This window comes from Marmota monax, unplaced genomic scaffold (genome assembly GCF_021218885.2).
Source record: "Marmota monax isolate L192 unplaced genomic scaffold, Marmota_monax_Labrador192_F-V1.1 WCK01_AAM20220418_F8-fsc00021, whole genome shotgun sequence".
NCBI lineage: Eukaryota > Metazoa > Chordata > Mammalia > Rodentia > Sciuridae > Marmota > Marmota monax.
This window is the reverse complement of record NW_026695228.1, coordinates 13,173,017-13,186,777: the sequence shown is the minus strand read 5'-3', so window position 1 is coordinate 13,186,777 and position 13,761 is coordinate 13,173,017. Positions and strand designations below refer to the sequence as shown.

Sequence of the window (13,761 nt, the reverse complement as noted above, 5' to 3'; positions counted from 1 at the left end):
GAATCAATGATGAAATCCTTGTGAGAGTGCTACATTATGCTTGAGAAGGAGGAGTCCCTTAGCTTGGGATGCAGGGACAGACCATGGGAAGAATAGGCTCTGAGCTATTCTCAAAAGATGAATGTGTTAAGATATAATCCTGGGGACTGGCATTCTCGATGAGAAAGCAGTAAGACCAATGAGACCCGTGGTGTAAGAGCACTTGGCACACTTAGAGGAATGAGGCTTGGAAGTAGAGAGGGTGGGCAGCTTAGGGGTATGGAGAAGCAGGCCTGGGTCAGACTGCAGAGGCTGAACCATCAGCCTAAGCAATGGGGCTTTATCTCTCAAATAGTTTTTCTGCTACTGTGGTGTTAAGTAGCAACTAAGTTAGCCAGGAAGTTAGCAACTGGCTACAAATGCACCCCCCGGTGACTTTCCCTGATCTCTCCTCAACATATTTAGCACACTAAACTGTCAACTTATTGCAGATTTGTTTTTCTTTAGCTTTGGCCTAATTATTCTCTGGATACACAGACAGTGGAATATGAATTTAGAAGGCTAAAATAGTTAATCCAAAAGATGAAAGCCTGCTTAACACCATCAATCCATGACTCAGACTTATTTATCCCATGAGGACATAAGAAGAATTAGTTCATTGTAACATGGGGTCTGTGGATGGGCCTTTGAGGACCCCTAATATTGTTTGCAAACTTTGGATTACATGCACAGCTTTCTTGGGATGAGGATTACTGTGCTCATTAAATGGAAAATGGTACAGCCACGAAGTAGGAGAGGGTTTAAGCTCTTGTTCACAAAGGCGGTGTTTAAAGGAATGAGAAGATAATTCTTCCAGGGGTCTTTCTGAGATGGATTCACTCAGATTTCCTCAGAAGACCATCCTGACTTTCAGTTACCCTATCGATGCTCATACCCTGAAATCCTACTTACTTTAATTTATACGTTTTTTATTCAGCCTCATTATCTTTCTTGTAAGGGAGAGATATCTAGTCTTGTAGGTTAAGCAACTCTGGTCCAACAAGCATTTTTCATTGAGCTTGTTTTCTTACCTGCCAGGTTACTTTGGAAGATAGGGGAAGGTTATGGGTTTTCTCCACTGTTACGGTTTAGATATGAGGTATCCCCCAAAAGCTTATGTGTGAGACAATGCAAGCATTTTCAGAACTGAAATCATTAGATTATGAGAGGTATAACCCAATCAGTGGATTAATCCACTGATATGGATTAACTGGGTTATAATTAATTATAGGCAGGTAGGGTATGGCTGGATTGAGATAAGTCACTGGGGGTATGCCTTTGGGGTATCTAAAGGCAGATAGCAGAGCTAGCAGAGCTCTCTATGTTACCTGATTGCTGCTTTCCTCTATTATACTCTTCCACCATGATGTTCTGCCTCACTCAGGCTAAGAGTTATGGAGTTGGCTAACCAAGGACTGAACCTCTGAAACTGTGAGTCAAAATAAATTCTCCTCCTCTAAGCTTATTGTCAGGTCTTTTATCAACAGTTATTAAAAAACTGACTAAAACTCGAACCTTTTGCAAGAGAGCCCAACTAAAGGATTACTTTCAACAGTTACATGTCAACCTTCCTTGAATAGATCCTAGTGTCCTGGTAATGAAAGACACTACACCTGATCTAAATATTAAAGTTTCTGCACCTTGCTTTTACACTTTATGTTAGTGGACTCTGGAGAAAAGGTCTAACTTACAGGTTAAATAGAACTAGGGGAAGTCTATGTGACAAATGCTCCTAGTTGTACTTGTGAATCCCTTGGCACAACTGTGCTGAAGAAGGATCAGCAACAGGCTGGCTGGCTCTACCACTGACCTGTCTCTCTCTGAGGGCCCAGAAAATATCTGTCTCGGGTACCTGAAGGCAGAAGTCAGTCTTTTCTCAAGGTGTTGCCATTAACCTAAAACTACTGTTATTCACATTCCATACCCTGGTGAATAAAGCATTTATTTTCATTATAATGTGTGTGATAACAATAGTCAGACACACCAGAAAATATGTGTCAAACACTGATCACATTAGCACAGAGGAAATGGGAAGACATCATCTGGCGTCTTATAGGATTTAACATTATATTTCTCACTGCCTCAAGGAAGAGGCTGTCACATGGAAAGACTTGACTTTGGTCAGTGGGACTGACCGCTCAGAGGGTAGGTCTGGGGACTCTTAGCACCACAGTGTTATCTGAAAGACTTATTTTTTAACTTTTATTATTATAGATCAGTCACCTTGGTATGGATTCATGCTGTCAAGTTCTTTGTATTTAAAATTGATTTAAAAACAAAAAACAAAACAAAAGTCCTTACTCTAATCCGGGCACATCTCCCCCCTCTGAACTGTTGGGCCTGACGTCTCTGTTTTCCCTTTCTATTCTTGTCTCTGACAGAATCAGACCATGCCATGTTGACAGGGCAACAATTATTTCCCACAATTATGATAATCTCACACAAAATATCAGGGAAATTTCCTGCATGAATTCTTCAGGTCAATGTTTACATGACGAAAGGGCAGATTTAAGATACAGTTATTTGCATACTCACCATAATGGGTCTGGGGTCAGGATCTGGGGCAGAGGGACTGAGGTATGTCCCAAACACCCCTCCTTCCTTCAGTGGTTCCTGATGACTTGCTCTCCATTTTGAGTGAGCTGGGCTCTCGGGGTCTTTGCCATAAAGAATGGAGAGCTCCACATTTTCTTTCATGGGGCCAACATGGTTTTTACAGCCACATTTAATTAATAGTTAGCTCTGCTACTTAATATCTATCCAAAATAAAATCTGAAAGAATTTAACTATTGCAACACTAAAGTCATCATTTTTTGGAGGATGACCTTAATATCCTATAGACTCCTGGTTAAAAACCCTGTTTGGAGAGTCACCACAGGGCCCTCAAACTCCCTGACCCCGGATGTAAAATGTCATCGTGTTTACGTACATCTTTTGCTGCCAGGAAGAAGACTTTTCACCAGGTTCTTAACAGGCCCCATGACACAAAAACATGTAAGAAGCATGGTTACTCAGCAAGCTTCTGGTTGTCTAGACATGTCCTCTGCAGCCAGTTTATCTCAGAGGCACACCCAGCAGGTCTCACACTCAAGAGGGACCACTTGACAAATACACGACTAAGATTTTTCTCGTGCTGATGGGTGTCTGAGCACACCTGCTTAAATTGTTTCAAAGTTGGTTTTTGAACTGGATTAGGCAGTTGAGGATGTGGGGTAAAGGGGCTGGGGAGAGGGCAATGATGGCTTAGAGCAGCTCTGCCTTCAGCCATATTTTAATTTGTCTTCTCTTTAGATGTCATTGAAGGAAAGATCCTATGCCTACAAAAATTTGAAAATTAATGGCAGAGAACTGAGGGGTAGAGTGGACTATCACCCTTTGGTCTGTGCTCTGGAGGAAATTCAAATACAATACTGAGTAGACTGTAGGGCCCTGCTTAGGGACATTCTCTTGGCACAGTTTACCGTGTGATATACTTACTGGGTGACTCAGTGTTCATAGTCACTCCCACCCCCAGCTCAGCTAACTGCCCACAGGCAGGGTCTCATAACACTTGTTAGTGAGCATTCCCTTGAACTCAAGAGTCCACAGCACTCATGAAACAGGGCTTGGGGTAGAAGCTGTCCACTCCTGTACATTTACCCAGATTTAACCCTGCAGCCACCCAGAGCAGCCACCTGGGGCACCTTGGCCCCTCATAAGCCTGACTTGACTGAACTTGCTGGGCTGCATTGATTGACACTGAGTGACATTACGAGATGCAGCCTGCAAAGCATGTGTTTACTACAAGCAGTTCATAGTAGAGGGTGCTGTATTCTGCATTGTCTCCACGAGGATCTTGCCATACTTTTGGATATTGAATATCCCCCAAAGGCTCACGTGTTGAAGGCTCAGCCTGTGGTGTTTTGGGGAGACACTATGGACCTTTAGGAGATGGGGCCGAGTGGAAGGAAGTTAGGTCACTGGGGGTGTGCCCTTGAAGGTGATATTGGGATTCTAGTCCCTTCTGTTTCTCTGTGCTTTGTTGTTGCCACTAGGTGAGCATCTTCCTCGACCACATGCTCCCTTTCATGAGGCTCTGCTTTGCCACAGGCCCAAAGGCAATGGGGGCCAAGCAGCCATGGAATGAAATCTCTGAAACTATGAGCCCAAACAACCTTTTTCTCCCTACAAGTTGATTATCTCAGGTATTTTGTCTTAGCATCAGAAAGCTGACTGACACAGATCTACAGGATAAAGTTCTTTTAGATCTCAGCTCTCAAGGCAACATTTTTGAATTAGTTTTATTGTCCCATTATGACTTCCATACCCAGAAAACTGCTCATGTCTCTCTTTTTCTATTGTCTTCTAGAAACCCAGAGCTGAATTTTGGTTATCTTTTGCCTACAAGTAGGATGTCATTGTTTCCATTTTGGGAACTCATGGTACTCCTGGCTTCATCTTATCTTCCCTACCCTGGTTTTTCCTTTGACCTACTTTTCCCACCATTGTACTTTAATTTCATTTTCTTCTGCTTATCTTTATGTAAACCACTTTAGATTATTTCTGGAGCAAGGCATACACATATTAAATAAAGGAATATTTACTGATTATTGGTTATATAAAATTAGGAGGTTCTTACTCTGGCAAGATTCTTTAACACATTTTAAAAGAATAATTAAGATCCAGAATGCTAAATGGGGGCAAATTTACCCCTAAGAAAACAAGTTTTGCTAATGAGTACAACCAAAAATGAAACACTGGAGGGATCTAAAATAGCAGCCCCCTGTAATCCTGAAGCCTCAATCAACAGAAGATTAATCAGCAGACTTCCATTTAAAAATGGCATCTGGCACACATTTTTCATGCAACCACTCCAAATTTTCCACCAAAATTGTGTGGGATGATGCAGAAAAAAAAAAAGAAAAAGAAAATTTGCAAGACTAAAAAGCTACGGAAGTCGGCTTGTTACCAGCAAAGAATGGGAGAATTTTTCATTAAATATAAGGCCCACTGAAATGACTGAAAAATGCATTTGTAGACCATCCACTCTCCCTCTTATAAGAAGTTAGAATATAATTCTTGGTCCCCACCCACCCCACCCCAGTATTCTCTCAGCCTCAGAGCTTGGTCCAGAAATGAAAGATAAATGCTAACCATAAAAATAAAATAAAACCAACACCAAACAAACAAGAACATACAATCCGAGCCTTGTGTACTTGTTCTTTTCAAGCATCTAAGGATAAGCTCTAACTCCACATTCCTTCAGTGTCTCCCGTCTTATGGCTACTTGGAAAAGATATCCACTCAAAAACATGTAGGCGGTGTTGGGAGAAGAACTAGCCATGTTGCATCCTGGGAGATGTAGTCATGAAAGGTAGGCCCCGAGGGCAGAGGACACAGAAAACGCAGAAAGTGTTCAGCAGGGTTTGCTACTCATTGATCATTCATTCTATGTATATTCAGTACTGTGGCTAGGTTCTTAGCCACCTGTTCAAAAACACAGAGCCAGGCAGTAAGAATAGAAAGCATCTACCTTAAGTTAGCAAAGTGGAGATAAGTTTTTTGTATACTAGGTATTGGCAAACAATGGTGTGCAGAGAGCAGCTCCTTATTCAAGAACTACTAACAGAAAAATTGAAGGTGGAACCCATGGAAAAATGTCCCAGAGCAAAGGAAACAAATGTTAGCCTGAAGGCATCATGTAGATTTTTCTAGCAACCAGGACACAATGTCTGATGGTGGTTTGGCATTCTCATTAGAGAGAAGTAATACTGTCTTCCTTGAAGAGGCTGTGAAGAGGTGCAAAAAAGTTAGAAGGTATAATCACTTAGACTAAAAGAGAATAGAAGAGCTGAAATGGGGACATCGATAGGATGAAAGACCGCAGACAAATGGAAAACCCAGCTTCAGATACAGACCTGCATTTGAAGATAGTAACAGCAGAATTAACATTGGCAAATGAAGTAAGTGATAGGAGGACACAATTTGGAAGGTTTCCTACAAGGATGAGGAAAAGAACAAAGTGGGAAAGCAGTAAGAGAGGGTGTTAGGCGTGGAAGAGGAGGATAGAGATCAAACCTGTAAACGATGGGTGCTCTGGAAAAATTAATAATCAGAAAGATAAAAGAAAGTGCTCCTACTGGGAAAAAAAAAAAAGATCTGAACGTGCAAAAAAGAGCTCACTGTGTTATGCACAAAGGCACCAGAGGAGTAAGTACCTACCATTCTGGCAATATGTTTGCTTTTAAAAGATAAATCTGACAAACATCTAGAAGAGAAAAATCTTATAAACAAAGGAAAAATAAGACTGCATTCAGGCTTCTCATCGTCATGATATGCCAGAAGGCAAAGTAAAAACCTCCTACAGAGTGTTGGAGCAAAAGGCTTCTAACCCACAGATTTTATGCCATCTATGGACATCTAGGGATTGGTGTTAGGAGGCTAGAAGAGTGCATTCACTTAGCAGTTTATAATTACAGGTTGCATAGAGGCTCCATGTCCAAAGGGATGTGTGGAGATTTGAGGCCAGGGATAAAGGTAGAGAATGTGGGGAAGGACTTCTGCTCTCAGCTGGCCTTATCTGCTAATGTTTGCTAGCATCTAGCACGAAGTGAAACGGCACAGAATGAGTGCCTCGCCAGAGTGCAAAGAGATAGGTATTAAGAAGACTTAGGGGTGGTGAGGACAAAGTAAATAAGGGTGGGAAGTCAGACATGAAGGTAAAATGAACATGAACGTCCAGAAGCAGGACCCTGTCTGTCTTGTTAAGATCCAGAACGGTGCACAACCTAGTGTTTTTTCCAATGCACATAAACATTCACAAAAATCAACGTTTTGTTAGGTCACAGGGGAAACCGCAACAAATTCTCAGCAGACTTCACATAAGACATATTCATTGTTCATGATGCATGTTAAAAACGAGCAACACAAATCAAAACCCAAACCAAACCAAAACAAAAGCAAAACGTTATCCATTTCTCTAATTTGCTCTTAATTTGACGAAAAAGAGAATTAAACTGAAATGATAAGCTACTTTGAAAAATTTGACAACAGGAACATTCATATCCAAGCCTGTGGGATGCAATCAAAACTGCATTAAGGGAAAATTCATTAGAGATTTTAGAAATGTGTGTGTGTGTATGTGACACGTTTATATATACTGGAATATACGGAAAGATATATGAAAATAAGAAAGCAAAAGGAAGGCAGCAATAAATATAAGAGCAGAAATTAATGACTATGAGACACCCCCGCTTCCCGCCACCTTCCTAGAATTAAAGAATAAAACTGAAAGCTGGTTCTTTGACACTCCTGGGAAGATTATAAAATGGATACATCCAAGCAAGGAAAGAATGAGAGAGGGATCAAAGGGTGGGGGGAGTGTTTATGTGAATGAAAGCAAGAAAGAAAACAAATGTTAGCATTATAAACAGAAAAGGTAAACAACATCAATGCAGAGGAAATTAAAAAAGAACTTGATGAGAATATTAGGTACAATATTATACCAGCAGATAAATGATGGATTATTTAATAATAACTTGATGATGCCACATGCTCTGGTGCATGCCTGTAATCTCAAAAGCTCAGGAGGCTGAGGGAGGAGGATCTGCAAGTTCAAGTTCAGCCTTAGTAACTTAGTGAGAGCTGGTCTCAAAAAAATAAAAAGGGTTGAGGATATGGACCAGGGGTTGAGCACCCCTGGGTTTAATTCTTACCGCTACTACTATTCCTATTACTAATCTGGTGACAAGTGATCAATTTAATCAAAAAGTCTAGCTCTGACCTCATAATAAGAAAAGTAAAATACAGATTGACCAAAGAGTTAACTGGAAATAATAAAAAACTACAAAGCATTTGGAAAAGAATAGAAAGACATAAGATCAAGGAACTAAGGTCTTCTTAAGGCACGAAATACAAAGATAATAAAGGAAACAACTGACAGATTATTATTAAGAAAAAATTTTGTAGGTAAAATAACGTTAAGGCAAAAGTGACAAAGGAGAGAATATTTTCATATGTAACCATCACAGAACTAGAATTTGTAATATGATTTGGAAATAAAACTAATTCCTAAAGTCAATAAGAAAAAGATAAAGAGTACAATAAAATAACGTGAAAAAATATAAACGTGCCTTCAGACAAGAAAAATGCAAATAGCCAAACATAGGAAAAAACTGATTGGTCTTGGTAGTAATTATGAACCTACTAACTAAAAAGAACTTTTTCTAACACAAAATTGGCAAAAACCGAACAGACCGACAATGATATCGTTGACAACATGCGAGAACACACTGGTGCAGCGATGACTATGTAAATTGCTGAGGTCTCGGGAGCTCAGTTGGCAAGTCTATTTTAAAATTAAAGATCCACACACGCCACCAGTCAGCAATTTTACTTTTCGCATAAAAAGATGTGTGCAATGACAATCTCTGTAGTATGTTCCTAACAAGGACACCTTGGAAAGCCTTTAAATACCCATCATTGTGGAAAGTTATTGTAATTAAAGTAGAGTCGTTTTTTGTGGTGAGCCAAGGGGTCCTGAGTGGGGCCCTGGAAGTGCCTGAGCCAGCAGGTGATTATCACCAGCAAGGCTTAGCATTGTCCCGACAGGACATGATGTGGTGATGAAAAGCAGAGGGACTGTCAGGACTTCCTATTGTTTTAAAATTTTTTTACAGATAATACACCCCTTAGGACTGCTCTCTAGATGAGCAGCTCCCACACTCACACCCCTACCCCTGACATACCACCTCCATGTAATCTTTTGCACATAGAATGTGTGGATCCCTGTGTGCTGACTGACACCTCTACTGCTTGGCTGTCAAGAGACAGGAGTGGAAGAATATGGACAGCATGATGCCGATTTTGCTACGACACAGATACATTTCTCAATTGTGTTTCTATATGTACTATACGGATACGGATACATGGAGATGGATTGACACCAAATACACCTGTAATTACTTTGGGGAAGATTACAGGGGTTTAGAGTTGTGATCAAAGGGAACTTCGTCTGTACACTTTAATATTTTTTACATGGTAGAATATTCATTTTATATTATGTTAATTTATTTATATGATTAAAAAGCAACAATTTACATATTTTATTGATTTGGAGAAGACACCTGCCCCCCTCCCCCACCCCTTTAGTAAACTAAATTGAAGGGAGGACGCAAAGGGCCAGGGTTTTGATGCCTCTGATAGCGCCACACTAGCTCCACCTAGTGTGGATAAAAGGACATTGCTACTCGCTCAGGGTCACTCCCAGGGAAGGAGTGGCCCGGGTGCCTTTTGGCTGGCGTGAGCCTTCTCCCTATTTATACCTTGCAAAAGATTAACATTAGAACATAATTTAAAAGCCATTATGTCATAAATAGAAGGCTTCAGGCACCTGATTGTGGTAGTGATGAGGCATTTTATATCCTTACATGAATCATGTGGTTGACCCTCAGGAACATCCCTTGAGGCAAGTCACTCAAAGTCTCTGCACGAAAGTCTCTACTTGAACTAGATAACAATGATTGACAGCAGTTAGACTGAATTTTTTGTTGCTTCACTCTATGGTCATAACAATCCCATAAGGCAGATTTTTAATAATCTTATGTTATAAGGAGGAGAAAATAAGAGCTTGGACCAAATAAGATACTGTTTTACAGGCAATATATTAGCAGGTGGAAGTGATGCTAGATTCTGTGTTCTGAGGCCTTTCATGGAGGGGCTCAGGATCGGATCTGGCTGATGGATTCATAGAAGGTCTTACAGCAAACACTGGTAAAGATCCAGCCTGAATCCCATGGCCTGCAGCCTTGAAGGACAGTTTCTGGCCCACTGATATCTTCCAAAGTCAAGCTTTCACATCTCTCTTCTTCACCTGAGGAATTTCTCAGGTCCCAACCGCACAAATCTGGCTATGTACAGAGTTAATGCCCACCCTGGGTGAGGACAACCCTCTACCAATGGAGGATGGGAGATGTGGATCAATGCCTCCTGTCCTCCATTTGGAAAATTCTGAGCTGTGTCCTATGTGGTTTCCTAGAGAGCCTCTGGTAGGACTGCCCAGCTGCCTTTAGCCCACCTTAATTGACATTTCTCACTTCCCTGTGTCACACCTGGGCTTCTGGGATCCAATTCCTTGACTCAAGTTTGATTCTGGTGGTACCAAAACTAAGAGTGCACTGTTGCTAGGTACTGTGGGAGTCATGATGACATTCAGGAAGTGGATGTGGATTCTCCGGAGCATGAAGTCAAGCTGATAGTGATTTGATCAATGACTCTGTGCCCACAGGGGCATGGCAATATAATTAGATTTCTCATAAGACTTCCAGTTTCAAATATGACAATTCATTGCTTCTATGAGATTATTTAAACTTTCTGGGCCACGTGTGTCCCTTTTGAGTTTGGAAACCACTGCTATGAGGAGGCCATAGTGGGCTCCATGAGGTCTGGTGGTGGGTCTGCAGTGATGTTCAGCAGGACTTCCCCTGAAGAGGCAAAGGCACAGGTGCAGCAAAAACAAGGGTGTAGAGCTAAGAATGAGCAGCGCTTTTAGGAATATGAGATCAACCCAGATAGGGAATCCATGGCCCGAGATTGCAAGAAAAACTATGTGCGTGCATGTGCGCATGTGTGCGCATGTGGCTGTGTGTGTGTGTGTGTGTGTATGGGTACATTTTTCTAGGGATAGAGTTCAAAGCTTTAATTGCATGTTCCAAGTGGGCTCAGAAACTACACCACATGATCAGAGCCACCAAGGATCCTGAGAGGGCTGTGAGGTAGACTAAGAATCCCAGAATGTTAGCACATCACAGAAGGTTAGCAATTGCAGAATGTTCAGTATGATAACGGCACCTTGAGTTATCATACTGAAACAGCATTTACTGAGTCCCTGTGCCATGTCTGGGACAGATCTGAGCTCTTTATAAACATTCGCTTGTCCCAACCTTCCTCTGAGCCATCTCCATTTTACAGTTGTGGCAACTGAGGACTTGAGAGATGCCTTGCCCAAGGTCAGACAGTTGGATTCGAACCCAGGCAGCCTGACTCTAGAAACCTCACCCTCAACTCTACATCACTGGCCTTCAAACTTTAGCACCCAGTAGAATCTCCAGGAGAGTTTGCCAGGACAGATGATCTAGCATGTTCTGGGTGGGGCCTGGGAAGCTGCAGGGTTAAGAAGTTCCCAAGTGCGCTAATGCTGCTGGTGTGGGGAGCACACTTTGAAAACCACACTTTGAATTCTAAGCTACTGTCTCCAAAGAAGAGGACATGGAGCATTGAGGTGACCTGGCATGAGTCACTCAGCTACTTAGCGGTAAAACCACGATGACAATCTGCTTCTGTGGATTCCAGAGCCAGGACTCTTGAGGCCACTTAGCTGGGAGGAGCGCATATTCTACTTCAGAAGTGTGTGCACCTGAATTTTCACACTGAGACCACAGGGGTGCAGTCTGTTACCTGGGGATGGGCACTGGTGGAAGATGGTTCCTTGTTTGGCTCCTCTGAGCCCACGCGGGCCCTTCTCCACCGCCTGGCCCGCCGGTCTACAGTGTGTGGGGCCTCCTCTGGCTCGCTGCTATCTGAGGTCTCTCCACTGGCCACCTGGGGGTTGAAGTTCACGTCCAGCTCTCCCTGTAGACGCATCTTCTCTGCTGCGGGGTTCTTGGGGACCTTCCTCTGCATCCAGGACAGTCTGGTCCTGTGCCCAGCATCCCGGGAAGAGCCTGCTGAGGAGGTCTCTGAGTCAGAGCACATAGCCTCAGGGTTGGGGGAGAGCCCAGATAAGGAGATGGCTGAGGGGCCTTGGTCAGCGCCCTGGGCCTGTGCAGGCTGTGCCTGGGGGTGCCGGGGCAGACCCTGGGACTGCGGACATAGCTTGCTTAAAACCTCACTCCAGTCAAAGTCCTCCTCGCTTTCGGAGCCCATCTCATCATAGGCAGATGCCACACTGGAAGCCACCTCCAGGGCCTGGAACGTCCCACTCTTAGGTTTGGCCAGCAGGCGGGTTGGGGGCGGAGCACCGTCCTTCAGAGCCACCCAGTTCCCATCGGGGCTCTGCAACACTGGAACCGGACCTGTGAGAGGACAGGAGAAAGAAACCAGAGAGTGGTTACCATTAGAGAGCAAGGTGAGGCTGTCACTTGTCACCTCCCCATGACGGGCTCCTGGGGGGTGTTAGGGAGCAACAGCCTTTAGGAAGACCCACAGGTCATACTTCACTGGGGAAGAAGTTTAAGAATCCTTAGGAATTCTCTTGAGGCCTCACAGCTGGAGAGAAGCTTGGAGATATAGCTCTACCTGAGTCGATGGCCACCTCAGTCTCCTAAGAATCACCCTGCTCCTGCCCTGGGCTGGCAGGAAGGGATGCAGTTGGCTCTTTGACCTTGGGTCATGGTTTTGTCTCTTAGATCCTTGGCTTCCCCCCACCAATGGGAAATTATTCCACCACTTGTTCTGATTGACCTCACAGCTAAAGATGTTTTCCCTTGGGACACAGATTTCACTCAGCAGCCCATGAGATGGACATGGAAGTCTACTGTGAAGTCAAGGCACAGGCCTCCTTCTGAAAAGGACTTGAGGCCAAGGAGGTTGGTATTTCCAATTCCGTCTTACAGAGGAGGAAAGGACGATAAGCAAAGTAACTGGTTAAAGGTCCCAGAGAGCAACTGGTAGAGCTGGTTCAACATGCATCCTTCACCTGGCTCCAGGCAGCTCTAGGTTATCGGCTGTGCAATGGAAGCTCTTGACTGGCTGAATAGCTCGGGGCAAGGGTAGACTGCGGCCATGGGCTGGGTTGGTCTGAACTGAATTCAGGTCATCTGGGATAACTGGTACCTGGCCCAAGGGCTGGTCTCTTTGAGGGAGTAAAAGTTGCTTTGTCTTATTTTTGTTGAAGGCATATAGGAAAGCATTATCTGCCCACGTCCCTGGAGTAAGATGACAGGTGCTTTTTTAGTGGGAGGTGGCTTTGGCACAGTAACTGCCAATAGAAGCTGTTTTAAAATGAGGGACTTCGCAGGTTGCTGGGGATGGGTGAAAAGGGCCTCAGGGGTTTGAAAAGGGGCCATTCCCCAAATTGTGTGTGGACTCCATCTTCTAGGCTAGAGGCCTTTGGGGCCATAGCTCTCTGCTGTAGGACCTTGAGTCAAGGACATACCTTGTGCTACTTAAAGAATATGGATTTTTCTACCAATTAAACCGTCACTGCTCCATATAATGGAAACGAACTAGTGTTTGTGGTGTTGTCCAAAGAGCATTGTCCTTGCTAGGCCCACTTTAGAACCAAGCCTTAGGAGAATTGGGATGTCGGTGGGACATGTGTTTCCACTTCAACTGCCTGCCTGCAGCTCAGGCTGGAAAGACATCAAGATCCCCTCTCTTCCTTTGAAAGTCAGAAAATGGGGCTTTCTCTTGTCCAGGAGGGCAGTGAGCCCCAGTAGCTGGCTGATGTAAGCAGGGGCTCCTGGAAGACTGAAGCCAAGTGGCACCCTTTCTCCTGCCTCCTCCGCCTTCATTATCTGTCTCTGCAACAACACAGGGCGAAACCCCAGGGGCACAGCCCCTATTCCAGGAGCGCGTCTGATCTCCCTGCCCAGGTGTAGCCTGCCGATCTTGTAACATGGAAAGCCACCCTCCAGGTGACAAGTCCTCTGAGGTAAGGTCTGCCTCTCAGCCACCTCCTTATCCTAGAAGCAAATTAGCCTTCTCTGTCCCAGAGCAGGTTTATGCAGCAGAAAGGACAGAAGTCTCCAAGTCAGAGGGCTTGAG

The 13,761-nt window shown here is 43.7% G+C and overlaps 1 protein-coding gene across 5 annotated transcripts in view; it reads right to left on the bottom strand.

The window, feature by feature from the left end:
• Myrip (myosin VIIA and Rab interacting protein) overlaps positions 1 to 13,761 on the bottom strand; it is a 323,355-nt gene that overhangs the window by 44,825 nt on the left and 264,769 nt on the right. For 3 of the 5 annotated variants that reach the window (XM_046437173.2, XM_046437170.2, XM_058576758.1), the window contains one exon: positions 11,452 to 12,068. In XM_046437173.2, the coding sequence (XP_046293129.1) occupies positions 11,452 to 12,068 (617 nt within the window). The remainder of the gene's footprint in view (positions 1 to 11,451; positions 12,069 to 13,761) is intronic. The other 2 variants (XM_046437171.2, XM_046437172.2) reach the window with 2 other exon arrangements.